This window comes from Ruditapes philippinarum, unplaced genomic scaffold, assembly GCF_026571515.1.
Source record: "Ruditapes philippinarum isolate M1 unplaced genomic scaffold, ASM2657151v2 ctg2930_1_1_1_1, whole genome shotgun sequence".
NCBI classification, from domain to species: Eukaryota; Metazoa; Mollusca; class Bivalvia; order Venerida; family Veneridae; genus Ruditapes; species Ruditapes philippinarum.
The window spans coordinates 32,389-45,829 of NW_026856802.1; the positions used below are offsets into that span (position 1 = coordinate 32,389).

At 31.1% G+C, this 13,441-nt stretch overlaps 1 protein-coding gene across 1 annotated transcript; it reads right to left on the reverse strand.

Moving 5' to 3' along the window:
- Positions 1 to 743: 743 nt before the first annotated feature.
- LOC132747744 (uncharacterized) lies at positions 744 to 2,438 on the reverse strand. The gene has a single exon (XM_060737238.1). It carries the CDS (start codon positions 2,436 to 2,438, stop codon positions 744 to 746), a length of 1,695 nt encoding a protein of 564 aa, XP_060593221.1.
- Between the last annotated feature and the right edge of the window lie 11,003 nt (positions 2,439 to 13,441).

Below are 13,441 nucleotides of genomic sequence, written 5' to 3' on the forward strand. Positions count from 1 at the left end.
GGCAATTTAAGATTGAGCATGCCGTTGCCAGTAAACATTTGTGCCAAATTTGATCACTATTAAAGCATTTTTTATAGTTTCATAGCAATTTGAACTTGTATCAGGAGGCTTTTCGAAGAAACAGCCATTTTTTAAAGTAAATGCTCATGCAGTAATGGGTTAATTAATATAGATTTATTTACAAAAAAACAAACAATGTGTTCGTTGGAAATTCTAGTAAAGATAATTCTCAAAATAAAAAAAAGAATGAAATAAGTATTGATTGTAAATAAGTGTCAAGTCCACAGCAGTCTACAAAGCACGAAATAGATGCAATAAATTCGTTGAAATAGGAAAGCTAAGAAAGATAGATACTCCATACATACTGTACATTATGTTCTAACAAAGAAGTATTATTACATTATTTTGCTTACTTAAAGATGTCATTATAACTTAATGTATAAAATGTCACTTATACAAACATTATAAAACTTATGCTTTTACATCCAGCATTAAACTAGTTACCACTTTTACAGGTACACACATGACCCTCAAAAATAAACACGTGACAGTGTGACATGTCATTTAATTAGTTAAGCTTAAGTTTAACCAGACGATATGAGACAATATGTTTATACTAGAATGGTGCCTAAAGTACCTTACAAATATAAGGTTTGACTTACTTGTCCACTTAACGTCGACGTCAGTCAACCAAACTTCTTATTACGAAAACTATATCTATCTTTGTTTGTGCTTTTAATGCATTATAAAAGGATAGTTTCTTGTATGCATTTGATTTCGAATGTTTTGATTTTAGTATTTTTTCTCATACCCACGTATAAACATCCTTTCTCTGTATGCTTATCAATTGCGATACTCAAAGGCCCATATACATCTTTTGATCCAAGGAGTATTCCGATTTTTGTTAAGTTCGAGGTTAATTGAAAAATATTGTTTGAATACATGCCAGCAACAAAAATCGTTCCATGTTCATCAATCGCTAATCCTCTGGGACGATTTAGTTCCTCGTCCTTAAACACAGCTCCAATTCTACCATCAGAATGTATTTTGATCACGACATTTCTTTGTGCGTCAGAAACATAGAGCGATTCTTCGTCTAAGCTCAGAATTATATATCGTGGACTCATAAACAACTTATTTCCCAAACAGTCTTTATCCAATAAGCGAACTACTTTACCAGTTTCATTTAGTATTGTAATTTTGCTTGTAGGTTCTTTATATGACACATACAAATAACATTGACTTTTGCTGTATGCCAGACTGCAGCAATCCTTTCCAACTTCAATGTCTTTTTTTCTATCGACAAATTCTGAGTTAATAATGTCAAACAGTTTGATTTTGCCATCAAGTGGTAGAGCTACTGCTATTCCAGTCCCATTTATGGATATTGCACTCTTTGGACTTGATGACATAAATAATTTTGATAAAACATTTTGCTTGATGGGGTCAACCAACACAATGGCACTACACATGTATGTAACAACAACAAGTAAATCATCTTTGATCAATACATCATCCATATTTGTAGGGTAAATCCTGCTATAGTACACATGAAGATCAATATCGTACTTATAACAAGCTGTTTTTGTCAGGAAAGTTTCTGAGAACAATATGTTTCCAAAGTCGGATTTGTCAACTATGCGGCTTTGGTTTGCTTTGAATTCGTATGTCATAATCTCAGTTTGCTTCTTTAAGCATTCAAGACCCTTCTCGACGGGAGTAATACTTTGGTCTATGTTTTGGACGGCAATGAAGTTTGAGCAGCAGTTGTCCGATTGAGACACCACGGAACGTAACATAGTTTTCATAGACTGAACGTTGCACGACAGAGAATTTATCGACGGTTTAAACGTGTTTTCAATCTCATCACATTTCTTTAGGAAATGACTTTCAACCTCTTTGATCTTACTTTCTATGTTTTGTCTGTGTTGTTTTATAGATTCTCGAATTTTATCTTTCCTTTTTGTCGTTAGTTTATCGATTGTGTCTTCAATGTTTGCCAGTTTATCAGTTGCTTCAGCAATTTTTGTGTCAACTTGTGTTTTCGATACCTTGTATTCCAAAGCAACTTTGTAAAGCGATGTCCATTTTTTACTTTGACATCCGTCTTCGTGATAACAACCTTCATTTGTTATACATTTTGTGCATGCGATGTTATTACATTCTATGCAATAATACTTCATTTGTTTCATATCATGCTTCAAACATTTTTCAAAACGTACATATATGGGCATTTCATCCCTACTTTTAGTTGAATGTTCAGGCTTATACTTAGCATGGCACGACATACAGCAGTTACACAAATATTCACTGCACTCAACACAAAACCCATCAGCTTCAGCACGCTTTCCATCACTGTCACAATGTTCGCAAATATTAGGAACATATTCCTCTGACGATGTTGTTTCAATGTCAACATTTCCATCTAAATTTTCCATTTTCTTGAATTATTGATAGCGTGTCTGGTTTTCTTGTTGCCTACCTATGAGTTTAAAATAGAACAGATTAACGTAATGTTCAAACACCGTATGCAGATTGTCATAGCTGAAAATATGCAGATATCGCATTAATAAACATGGTTAACCAACTAAGGTAAAGGTTTATAACAAATAAATACAATGTAAGTCTTGATAACATTGATATTCTGGAGGGGGGAGGGGGGATTATTATGAAAATTGTTGTCTAAGAAGAAAAAAACACAACAAAAACTGGTTTATTTGTATATCGTTTCTTTGGAAACATGGAAAAAGAATCATAAGGATTATGATATTGTGCCAATTATTGAATTTTACTTTTAAATTTTTGAAATATTAAAATCTTATGCATATGTTGGCACAATCAAAGTATTTTAAATAGAAACAAAATGTAAAGTCTGAAATTGATCCTTCATAAGTAAAGAAGAAGTAGATAAGAACTACAAACAAAAAAATTTATTTCGTATTCATTTTCTTTCGTCTCAGTTCATTTTCAGTGTCATGCAATTTTCTTCCGGGCGAAGGCCGGTTTGTTTAACTGTTTGACTTCCTGTAAAATTTACAAGAAATAACTGAATAAATGTAAAAGAGAACTCTGCAAAAACAAAGGTTGTAATATTTTCTAGGGGCATGGATCGTATGGGTGATGCACCTCAATTTTGTTTTGATAATGAGGACTTAGAATGAGTACATATTTTCTTATCTAGGCATTATAGAAAATGGTAAATTTGTTAAAACTAGAAAACGTCTTATTGATCAAGCAAAGAAAGCTATGTTCTCTCTGGTAAAAAAGCTTGAAAATTGTTAGTATCTGTAGATCTACAGATCCGCATGTTTAAAACAATGATTGTTCCTATTCTTTGTTATGGCTCTGAAGTTTGGGAATAGAAAATTTAAAGTGTATTAATCAGTTTCAGCTTAAATTTTACAAAATTATACTAAACCTCAAGCAAAGTACTCCCAATTGTATGTTATATAGTGAACTTGGAGTTACTCGATATCTTTCAATAAAATAAGTAGATTATATCTCTGTGTAAGCTTTGAATGGTAATAGATAAAGATTTGTAATATTTCACTAAAACTGCATAGTACTCAGTATATGTTAATATAGAACTGACTGACGGGGGCTTTAATTGTTTAGGATCACTTTCACGACCTTGGTTTAGCAAATATTGGTTAAGTAATTTACAGTCTCGTTTAATTCAAAAGAGCTTCGAGATAGTTCATTTGCCAAAGTTGGAACAGTCATGTCCCAATCTTAAAGCAATTTTTTACTCTAATTAACTGGCAGAGTTGTAACTTCGAAAATATTTTAACATATTCCTTTGGCAACGTCTTCAGCTTGTTAAAATTAAAGTAATTAATTCATAATCCAATGAGAAGTATATTCCTAATATATTAGAACTTACGTATATATACTTTATGTGAGTCAATCCAACTGGGTGGCGAATTTCACTATCTCTTTTATTGTTCACATTTTGTTAATAGTAGACGTAAACTTATTAAACCGTATTATTATAAGTATCCTAATGCATTGAAATTTGAAGATCTTATGAATAGTAAAAACAAGTCACATTTTAAAAACCTTGCTAAATAATTACAGATAGTAACTACAGATTGTATTTGCTCAAATAAACAGGCCTATATTCCTATATGTAACCTTATTTTGTAAAGAAAAATAATTACAACATGCAAATAAAAAGTATAATATTGTATCATTAGTATCCTAGAAATTTGTCGTTGAAGCATAAATTCCGGTTATTATTGAGAATCTAATCATATCTTTTTTATTTTATTTTATGGGTACAATATAATTGTCACTCATTCTCCTGTTTTATGTATATTTGAATAAAATCTAAATATAAATCTAAATCATCTTATATTTCCTTGGCAACTGTCTTTATCTTTGTTAAAATTAAGATGTATAAATCATAAAATGTCAATTGTGAAATGTAGATTCCTGAATATAGAGAGAAACTTACGTATATATACTTTATGTGAATCAAACCCACCGGGTGATTAATTTCACTAACTTTTTTATTATTTACATTTTGTTTTGTTAATAATAGACGTAAATTTATTAGACCACATTATTATAAGTATCCTAATGCATTCAAATTTGAAGATCTTATAGTCTATATCCAACATTATATAATCTTATAAACTATTGACCTTATCAATAGTCTCCTAGAAAAAAATTGTTAATGAAAGCATAGATTCCGTTTATTATTAAAAATGTAGTCCTATCTTTATTTTATTTACGGGTACAAGATAATTGTCACTCATTCTCCTGCTTTTATGTATATTTTTCTGTGTTCCGGTTCATACATGTTCACAATTTTGTATTTTATGTCATGGGTTCCTATGAACAATGACAGTATTGAATAAATCTTGAAATCTTGAAAACATTTCATTGGTCAGTTCTTAAATTACTAACAAATTAAATTTCAGATATATAATGCCTACTCAACTTCTATATTACCACACATCCACCTACAGATTATTTGATGCTGCTTTTAACAAGTTATAAATTTTATCAAACATTAACGAGACCACCACTTACAAGTACGGCCATGATCTCGGACGGGTACTTATAGCGAAAAGCACACAAGAAAAACGAACTTATCCGGCATTATCAGTTATTATGTGAAATGGATACAAAGTTTATAATTTTCATTTATTTGACATATTTATGAAGTATTTATATAATCGCTAACGATTGAATGATTTGTTTATAATAAATGTTTGTCAAAGTATTTTTAGATTAAAAAAGCTTTCTTTTGGTTCTTTTTCGGGTTTCAGGTTTTTTTTCGTTATTTCCAAAGGTGTTGCAAATCTGCATTCTCCCACGCAGTGATTTCTCCTTAAGGGGCAGGGGACCTAAAAATGAAAAAATTTTGTATTTCAGTGTGACCAGAAACACAATTCCAAATATTTCAAATATGTTTCAAAGGCAGATAACCAGTTGCACAGCATTTATTCAATGATACATGACATACATTGAAGAAAATAATAGTTTGCATGCATTGCTCCTTCAAAGAAAAACTGACAGCAATTAATATTTACCCCCACCCAGCCAAAATCACACCTAAAATATACCAATATGGGCAATCTTCATGAAGGTGCAGCATACTCCAGAATCCGCCCCATTCCTTTAAAAAAATATCAGTAACACGCCAGTTGCAAAACCATGGCATTTTCAGAAAAATGACCAATAAAGTGTCTGTCATACGTTTAGATTTTTCACAAAATTTATCTGAAATTTCTTACTTGTTTGGCGCCAACTGGTCAAAGCTTGATTTTTAACTTTTTCACCTCCATTCGGAGAGTCAGAAATACATACAAAGCTAACAAATGCTTAGTTTCGGGTAAAAACCCAAAAATACACACAAACAAGAAAGAATTACAATGGGACAGAGAAATATCAGAAGTTATCAGTACCTTCAAAACACCATGTCTGAGTTATTAAAATTTGACCCGGGGCTCATCATTCGAATTGTCCCCTGCCCCATTTACAGAATTACCTGGCCGTAGCGTATTCGGTTCGGTATTTCGTATCAAATAAAACGTTGTTCATTAATATAACTTTCTGTTCAAATTTCGATTTGAATAAACACAGATACTATTTTTTTTTCTTGAGCTACAACCCGACATTCACAATATAAAAATACAAGAATTGCATGACCCCGGTAAAAATTTGGAACTGAGACGTAATAACGAGTAAGTTAGTTCCGACACTGCATTAAATACGAAATTTTAGACAATGAATCGATAATTTGTTTGATGGAGAAATATTATTGGCAAAAGTCACTTACTTAGAACAGATTTGTTTTTGTTTTCACAATAAACAGTTGTATAATTGTAATTTAAAACAAAATTGCCATTCAAGTTCATTATTAATTACGAAAAAAAAAGAAATCGTTCATATGCCGGTAGAAACTTCTTTCTGTGTTTCATTGCGCTGGCATAATTGTTGGATTGTCAAACTTTTTATCGGAAAATCTACTTAACTATATAGAAGTTCCGTTTATTTCCGAAAGTTCATTATGTTTCATTTAAATCACAAATTACATTTTATATATCAATATTAGTGTGACAGGATGTAGTACAACGTTATATCCCCTTATTTATGTTCGTACAATATGACAAAGTTTTTTTGTCCTATATATAAGCAACAGGTGTAAGGTAAATTTTGCAGTTTGCATGTGACTATGTTACTTCCATGTTACACTCATACAATGTAATGAAAGGATAAATTACAGACTTATGTACATACCAGTTAACAATTTTACAGATTTGTTTATTTATTAAAGGCCATTCTCTTTACCTACATTTTATGACTTTTAGGGAGTTTAAAAGTGGTCAAAATAAGCGGGTATTCCAGGTTAATTTTAGTTTGAGTATACGATAAGGGGAGCGACCTCCACATAACTTCCACCGTGTCTCGTGGACAATTCCAAACGAACGTTTCAAAAAAATACGATTATATTATTTTCGTCGTGATGTTACTTCACATTGTCGTGTGAGACGCATTAACACGACAGACGACCATTACAACTCGCACGATCAGGACAGTACGGATAAGCCGATTTGCTAGCCAGCAACGTATGTATGTAGTTAATGCTTAATGAGGATCCATACGCCCTTTCGGGCACAAATGCAGCTTTCGCTGTCGAGTAACACCCCGGACATGTCACCAGTCATGCCTTAAAGAGTAATTTTGAAGCACAAATTTGGTGATAATTTACCTGCCATGCAATCTTTCCACGGGAGTATAGCCAAGAAATGAATTTTGAGCCAAAAGTAGGTCACTGTACGGCGGTCAATGAGAACCTGAATGTACAGTAACCCTGTGACAATATGAAAAGTTAGCCCTGAAAGGGCTGTTGTACCAGCAAAAGGCCTGCCTTACAAGCCCTTTATTCTGGACTAAGCGGGCTCACGCACACCTAGCACACCACCCTCGTCGTCTCAGCCTACTTTGTAGGGCCACTCCCCTCGACATTAGCTCAGGACACGGCAGCTGGTCGCAAGTGTTGACGAAGTAGCGATCCAGTTCGTTACAGCCTACGGGGGGCTTCCTATTAGTTGAGTTGTGTTTGCTACCAGCCAAGCTGTCAAATCTTCGTTTTTGCCGATTGCCCTTTGCCTTCTCAGCGACGTGCAGTCTCGGAGGGAAGTGGGAAGTGAGTACAGCAGGCGGATGCTGAATTTTCTCATTTATAGCCAAGATTTAATTGTCTTTGTTGTGTTTTTTTTTATCTCAGTTTCTTTCTTGTTTATCAGTGCTTTTTGTTAGGTGAGGTAATAATTTCAAACACGGCGAGAAAATATAATCGTATTTAAAGTAGTAAAACTCATTTAAAACATTTACCACTTAGCATAATATGTAATAAAATATCATTACTGCTAATCAGAATTTAAATGGCACTTATTAAGATTATCCAGTTATATACCTAAGCATTTGACCAGTCACTATTATTACTTCACTTAAACCATTTCTAGTTGCAGCATATCAAAAAATATGTAACACACTCAGTTCGAAACGTTTTTAGAACTCTGAACCAAAGTACGTTGATATGTAGCGTATTAACACACTTTGGGCAATAACAAAGTGTGCTGTGCAGTTTACGCATTTTGGGTCAACAGTATGTTGACCCCCAAATTTACAGCATGTGGCTTTTTAAACTATACAAACGTCCAATATCCAAGAAAAAGTTACAAAGTCCAGCATTAGAATGCCCATTTAGACCTTATTTGTATACTTAACAGCCCGTCTGTTTGCCCTCACTCTGTATCAATTTCATTGTGGCGTATAATTTGAACGCTGCAGAGTTTTCAAATATACATTATACTATAAGATCCACCTGTCAATATTTAAACATAATTTTCAAATCAGAGTTACCCTGTTTGACATGCCAAACAATAACCTAGTCATTAAATTATGAGATGACTCTAAGATTTTTTAAAATTGTTAAAAAATGGAATTTTGGTTTTAAATTTTTCAATCATTTTTTTTAAAGACATTATCCCCTGAAAAAATAATGTTACCTTCTTTGGGGAAGGGTACATAATTTTTTTTACTTTAAAATTTTTTATATCTTTTTCGCAGCATACCAGGAAAAAAGTAGGCGTAATATGAAATTATTTTGTCCTAAAGTAGGAAAAATGTAAACAAAATAGTATTTTGATTCCAATTACAAATACTGGATCACCATAATTTCATTTATTGCAAAATGATAGAAGTCAAGTCAAAAAGTCACATAATTTATTTACGGTTAAAAACAATATATATGTCCTCGCCAAGTAGGCATCTTGACGGTACAATATATACACAAAAATTGCTACTGCATCACTTTTTTGACATTTTGCATATTTCAGTCCTATTTCATCATCATATTGAAATCATATTTCCGCATAACGATACACCTTGGGGACTTATAATCGTGTTCATAAAATGATTCTTAGCAAATTTTTGAAGTGATATGTTAGAGAACAGTAAGATACATTATGAATTATACTTATAATTTAACATTTAAAACTTATAAATATTAAAATCTACATATGTTTTAGTGTACAAATTCGTAAACCAAATTTTTTATGAGAATTCAATTCATAGTTGCATTGCTTGAATAAACATATATTTGCTAAGTCAAAAAATTACCAATTTTGTTTGTACATTTTTTTTTTTGATATGAAATTTTCTGGGTAGGTCATGGAGCAATATTATCTAGGTAAACATGGACATACATATACAATAAAAAAGATTTTCAATTTTTCAGTTTCAATTTTGTTTCATATTGCATTTTGTACAGAATTGTTGGTTTTTCTTTCAATATTTCTATTTTTACCTTCTTTTTATAACTAAATAAGGAAAAAGATGGTTTAATGTTATTGGCCCCATAAGTAATCTTTTGGGAAAAAATACAAATCACCGAAAATAAAATAAAATTTTGAGAAATAAAAATAAAAGCATTTCTAAAGCATATTCATAATAAAGATTGCCAGTTGCGACAACTTCTCAAACCATCCCGTGCTTTGAAAGTAAATGAGACCGTAGTAATGTATATTTTTCGATGATAAAAGTTTGATAAAACCATGTTTTGGAGTTTATGGACCTTAACAGTTACCTTTATCCTCCAAATATACCCCACCCCTTCAGTTTTTTTTGGAGATATTCATCTTGCTGGAAAACATTTCCAAAAGTATGGACGAGTGTTAGAAAACTTGTTTTTTTAAGGGAACGCTCCAATTAACAAAATTTAAGTTTCAATGAGGCTTATTTTCGTGAGCAACTCGATAACGTAAAATTCTAAGTAAACAAAATGTGAAGGGAATACCGTTAATAATTCTTTTAAAACGCTAACATAAAATCATTAGAAAGTTTGGGGGGTGGAAAAAGGGGCGTTCATTTTAAAAGATTTTTAGTCTATAGGGAGGGGAAAATCCACTGTTAGAGATAACAGGTTTAAAAAGTTCAAACAATCCAAATGTCCAAATCCAAAGTTGGACGCCACTGTAAACTTTGCACAAAGAGTCTATTTTTCATAAAAGAACTAAAATTGATATTTAAAAAATTTAAAAAATTAAAAAAAAAAAAAAGATAAATCTTAAATAATGGCATGTAGAATTTGGAAACCATTGGGGGATTTTTTTTTTAAGGCTGGTCTTATGGAACGTTGGGCTTTGTTAAAACTTAAATCTTTTGGGGTGGTGACTGTCAATGCTTTTTCACATTGCTTACAGTTTATTTGCTCATGGCTACTAAAATAATGCCCGAAATTCAGTGGAAGGAAGTTTATTTTTCAGGACTGTTTAAATGCAAATTCAAAACTTTAGAGACGAATATATGGCCATTGGTGAAGAAAGTTTTAACTTTTTATAACGTTTTGAAAATTTAAATTAATTTTAATTTCAGCTTTGCTTTTCTCAAAAAAACCCTGACAATGCGGAATGTTTAAGCAAAAATAAAAAGTGAGTTTACATGTACCACATGGGAAAATTTCTTTTTAAAAGTAGTCCGTTCATTGAAAAGTGTGAAATTATATTCTGATCATTTTCACTGTGAAATTTTTCAATGGATTACTATCAAAAGCATAAAAAATAAAAAAGTATTATAATTTGACATAGAAATATCATATGTAAAACACTGCAAAACATTTATTAGAAAAAATAAATATGTCAAGGATGGTCATAAGGTAAAAAAAGTAGAAAATATCACTACGAAACATTTTTTACGGGGCACAATTTATTGTGGTACTCATAGCAACTTTTTAAGTTACAATTACTAAATGGGTAAGTTTGCCATTGTCTGAGGATAGAAGAGATAATGAAAGGAATATTTACAAAAGAAAACAATATAACACAACAAAACATCAAAGATACACTTTTGACCAGTGCAGAAATATACTTCAATATGAATTTATTTTCTTAGTAATTAAAAGTATACTCAATGCTAGATGACAAACGGGCCGCTCCAAACATCCACATATCAAATATATTTTGCTAATTCATATTATCACTGTCATATAAGAAAAAAACTGGGTAGGAAACTATTATAACTTTGAGTATTGATATGTATTTAAATCCCAGTCTTTCTAAAATTGGTCAAGATACCCACATTTGATAGAGTTTGCTTAATTTACCTTAAGAACATATGAAATATAACTTATTGCTCCAGCAAAAGATAGCATTGTTACTATGGTTTTGACATGTAAAAATATACATTTTGATATACTGAAGAACTATATCTTGTTCACATTTTTTTGGTTACCGTTAGTGTAACCAAATAGCATGGTTTCTTTATTCAATTTTGGCATGTTTAGTTTATCTATACAAAATTAGTGCATTGATTTATTGCTTGGAATACATTCCCAAAAGATATGTTCTATTGTTTCACCTTAAAGGCTACACAGGAGGCCGTTTTTATTTATCTTATTTTGAACAAAGGATCATTTTTCGTACCCAAAATCCAATATGAATAAGTACCCTTTGTCAATTTGAATTGTAAAACACTTAATGTCAAAATTTTGAATTTTGCAATTGGCTTTAACCTTGTAATTTATAAATGGAGTATCTTCATAACTGGATTAAATAATATTTTGGAAAAGAGCTTTAGGTAGATCAAATTGATTTGTACCTTCAATCATCAATGACTCAGAACTTGAAGGCCAAAAAATGATTGAATTTTGCTTGATTTGTGCGATAATGAAATATAACTGTGTTATTTATGCATGGACTTTTCTTCATACGTAAGCACAACAATACTACAGACTATACTCAAATCTGATATTAGAAAATATTAGTAATTGCTACACTGTCTTTTTGTGAATATTAAATAAACATTATCGACTTCACACAAAGTAGAAATTTTAAAATTCTACACACTAAAAGGTGGTCACAATATGAAATTATAGTGTTATTACTGTTATTAAAAATCTGCGAGTTTTTTTTTTTTTTTTTTTTTTTTTTTTTTTTTTTGGTTAAGAAAAAGACCAACTTTTCTTGACACGTAATAGGGAACGCAGCTTCCCATGCATAGTTTATTCGTTGTTTTATTCAAATTAGACAAATAGAAAGAATTTCACAGATTTCAATAATTTTCTGTGATACACATATTTTACTCAACGATGAGCATAGTATATCTTTAAATATATAACTCAACTTTTTCTTTCATAATTTAAGGCTTCTGGTCCAAAATATATATCAAACAATAAAAACAGCATTTTTATATGGTTATGTCAATATAATATTAATAAAAATTTAACATTTATATGACGTTATCTACTACTATCAATACATTCCAAACGATGATTGATATAGGTGGATAACTGATAACAAATATTAGAAGTTTTCTACACTAGTTCCAGAATTATACCAGCTAAATAGATATACATTTCTAACATCGGTATATTTACAACAGTTGCAAATGCATGATATTCACATTCTATACATCTTATGTTCCTTTCTAAGCAAATAGCACATAAACGATCATTGTATGAAATATTTAAATGTCTGCCTATCTCTATGTTGAACATCTGAACTTTGATTAAGCAATTTAATGTTGTAATGGCATTTCAATAGACAGAAAGCAAACTCTCAAGATGGTTATAATGATACCGCCGACTTGAGTTATTAACATAATCATGCAAGTTCAGAGTATGACAATCTATCAATCTGTTTCTAAAGATTTTTAATCACAAACAGTTTGTGAAATCTATGCATTTTCGAATAAAAGTAATTTAACATTTGTTGCCCAACAATGCCTTCAAACATTATCAATAGCATATAGCATGACCGTGGAGAAATAAATGATTTCTAATCTTTTGAGTCGTTTTCTGGAGCAACTTGTAAATTCGGGTAGTTGTCTTTAAAGGCAACATGCTCGGACAAATTAAATAAGCCATTTAATTAATATATTTACAAATAATTTAAATGTGTTCGTTGGAAATGTTTTAAACGAAAATTCTCAAAATAGGAGTAAAGATTGTAAATAAGTGTTCAAGTCCATAGCAGTCTACAAAAAACATCGACAAAACGGGTGCAATAAATTCACAGAAATAAGAAAGCTTAGAAAGATATTAACTCCATAAATAGGACATTATAGAGTATTTCCCAACTAATTAGCAGTATTTGATAATTTTTGTTCACACTAAAGATGTCATTATAATTGAATGTATAACTGTTCTCTCATATATAGTGTCACTTTATACTTATGCTTCGACATCTAACACAAAAAAGTTACCACTTTTGCAGGTACACACATGCCTCTGAAAAATAAATGTGTGACATGCCATTCAATTTGTTCAGCTAAAGTTTTACCAGACCATAAGTTTATTCTAAAATGGTGCTTCAGGTAACTTACAAAATAAAGTTTAACTCATAACACTGTTTACATGTCGGTTACAATACAACGTCAGCAAACCATAATTCTTTTAACGAACACTAGGTCTATCTTTGAGTTGTGC

Bases quoted from the DNA above. Each gene is read 5' to 3' on its own strand.
- LOC132747744 (XM_060737238.1), bottom strand. From the start codon at position 2,438: ATGGAAAATTTAGATGGAAATGTTGACATTGAAACAACATCGTCAGAG.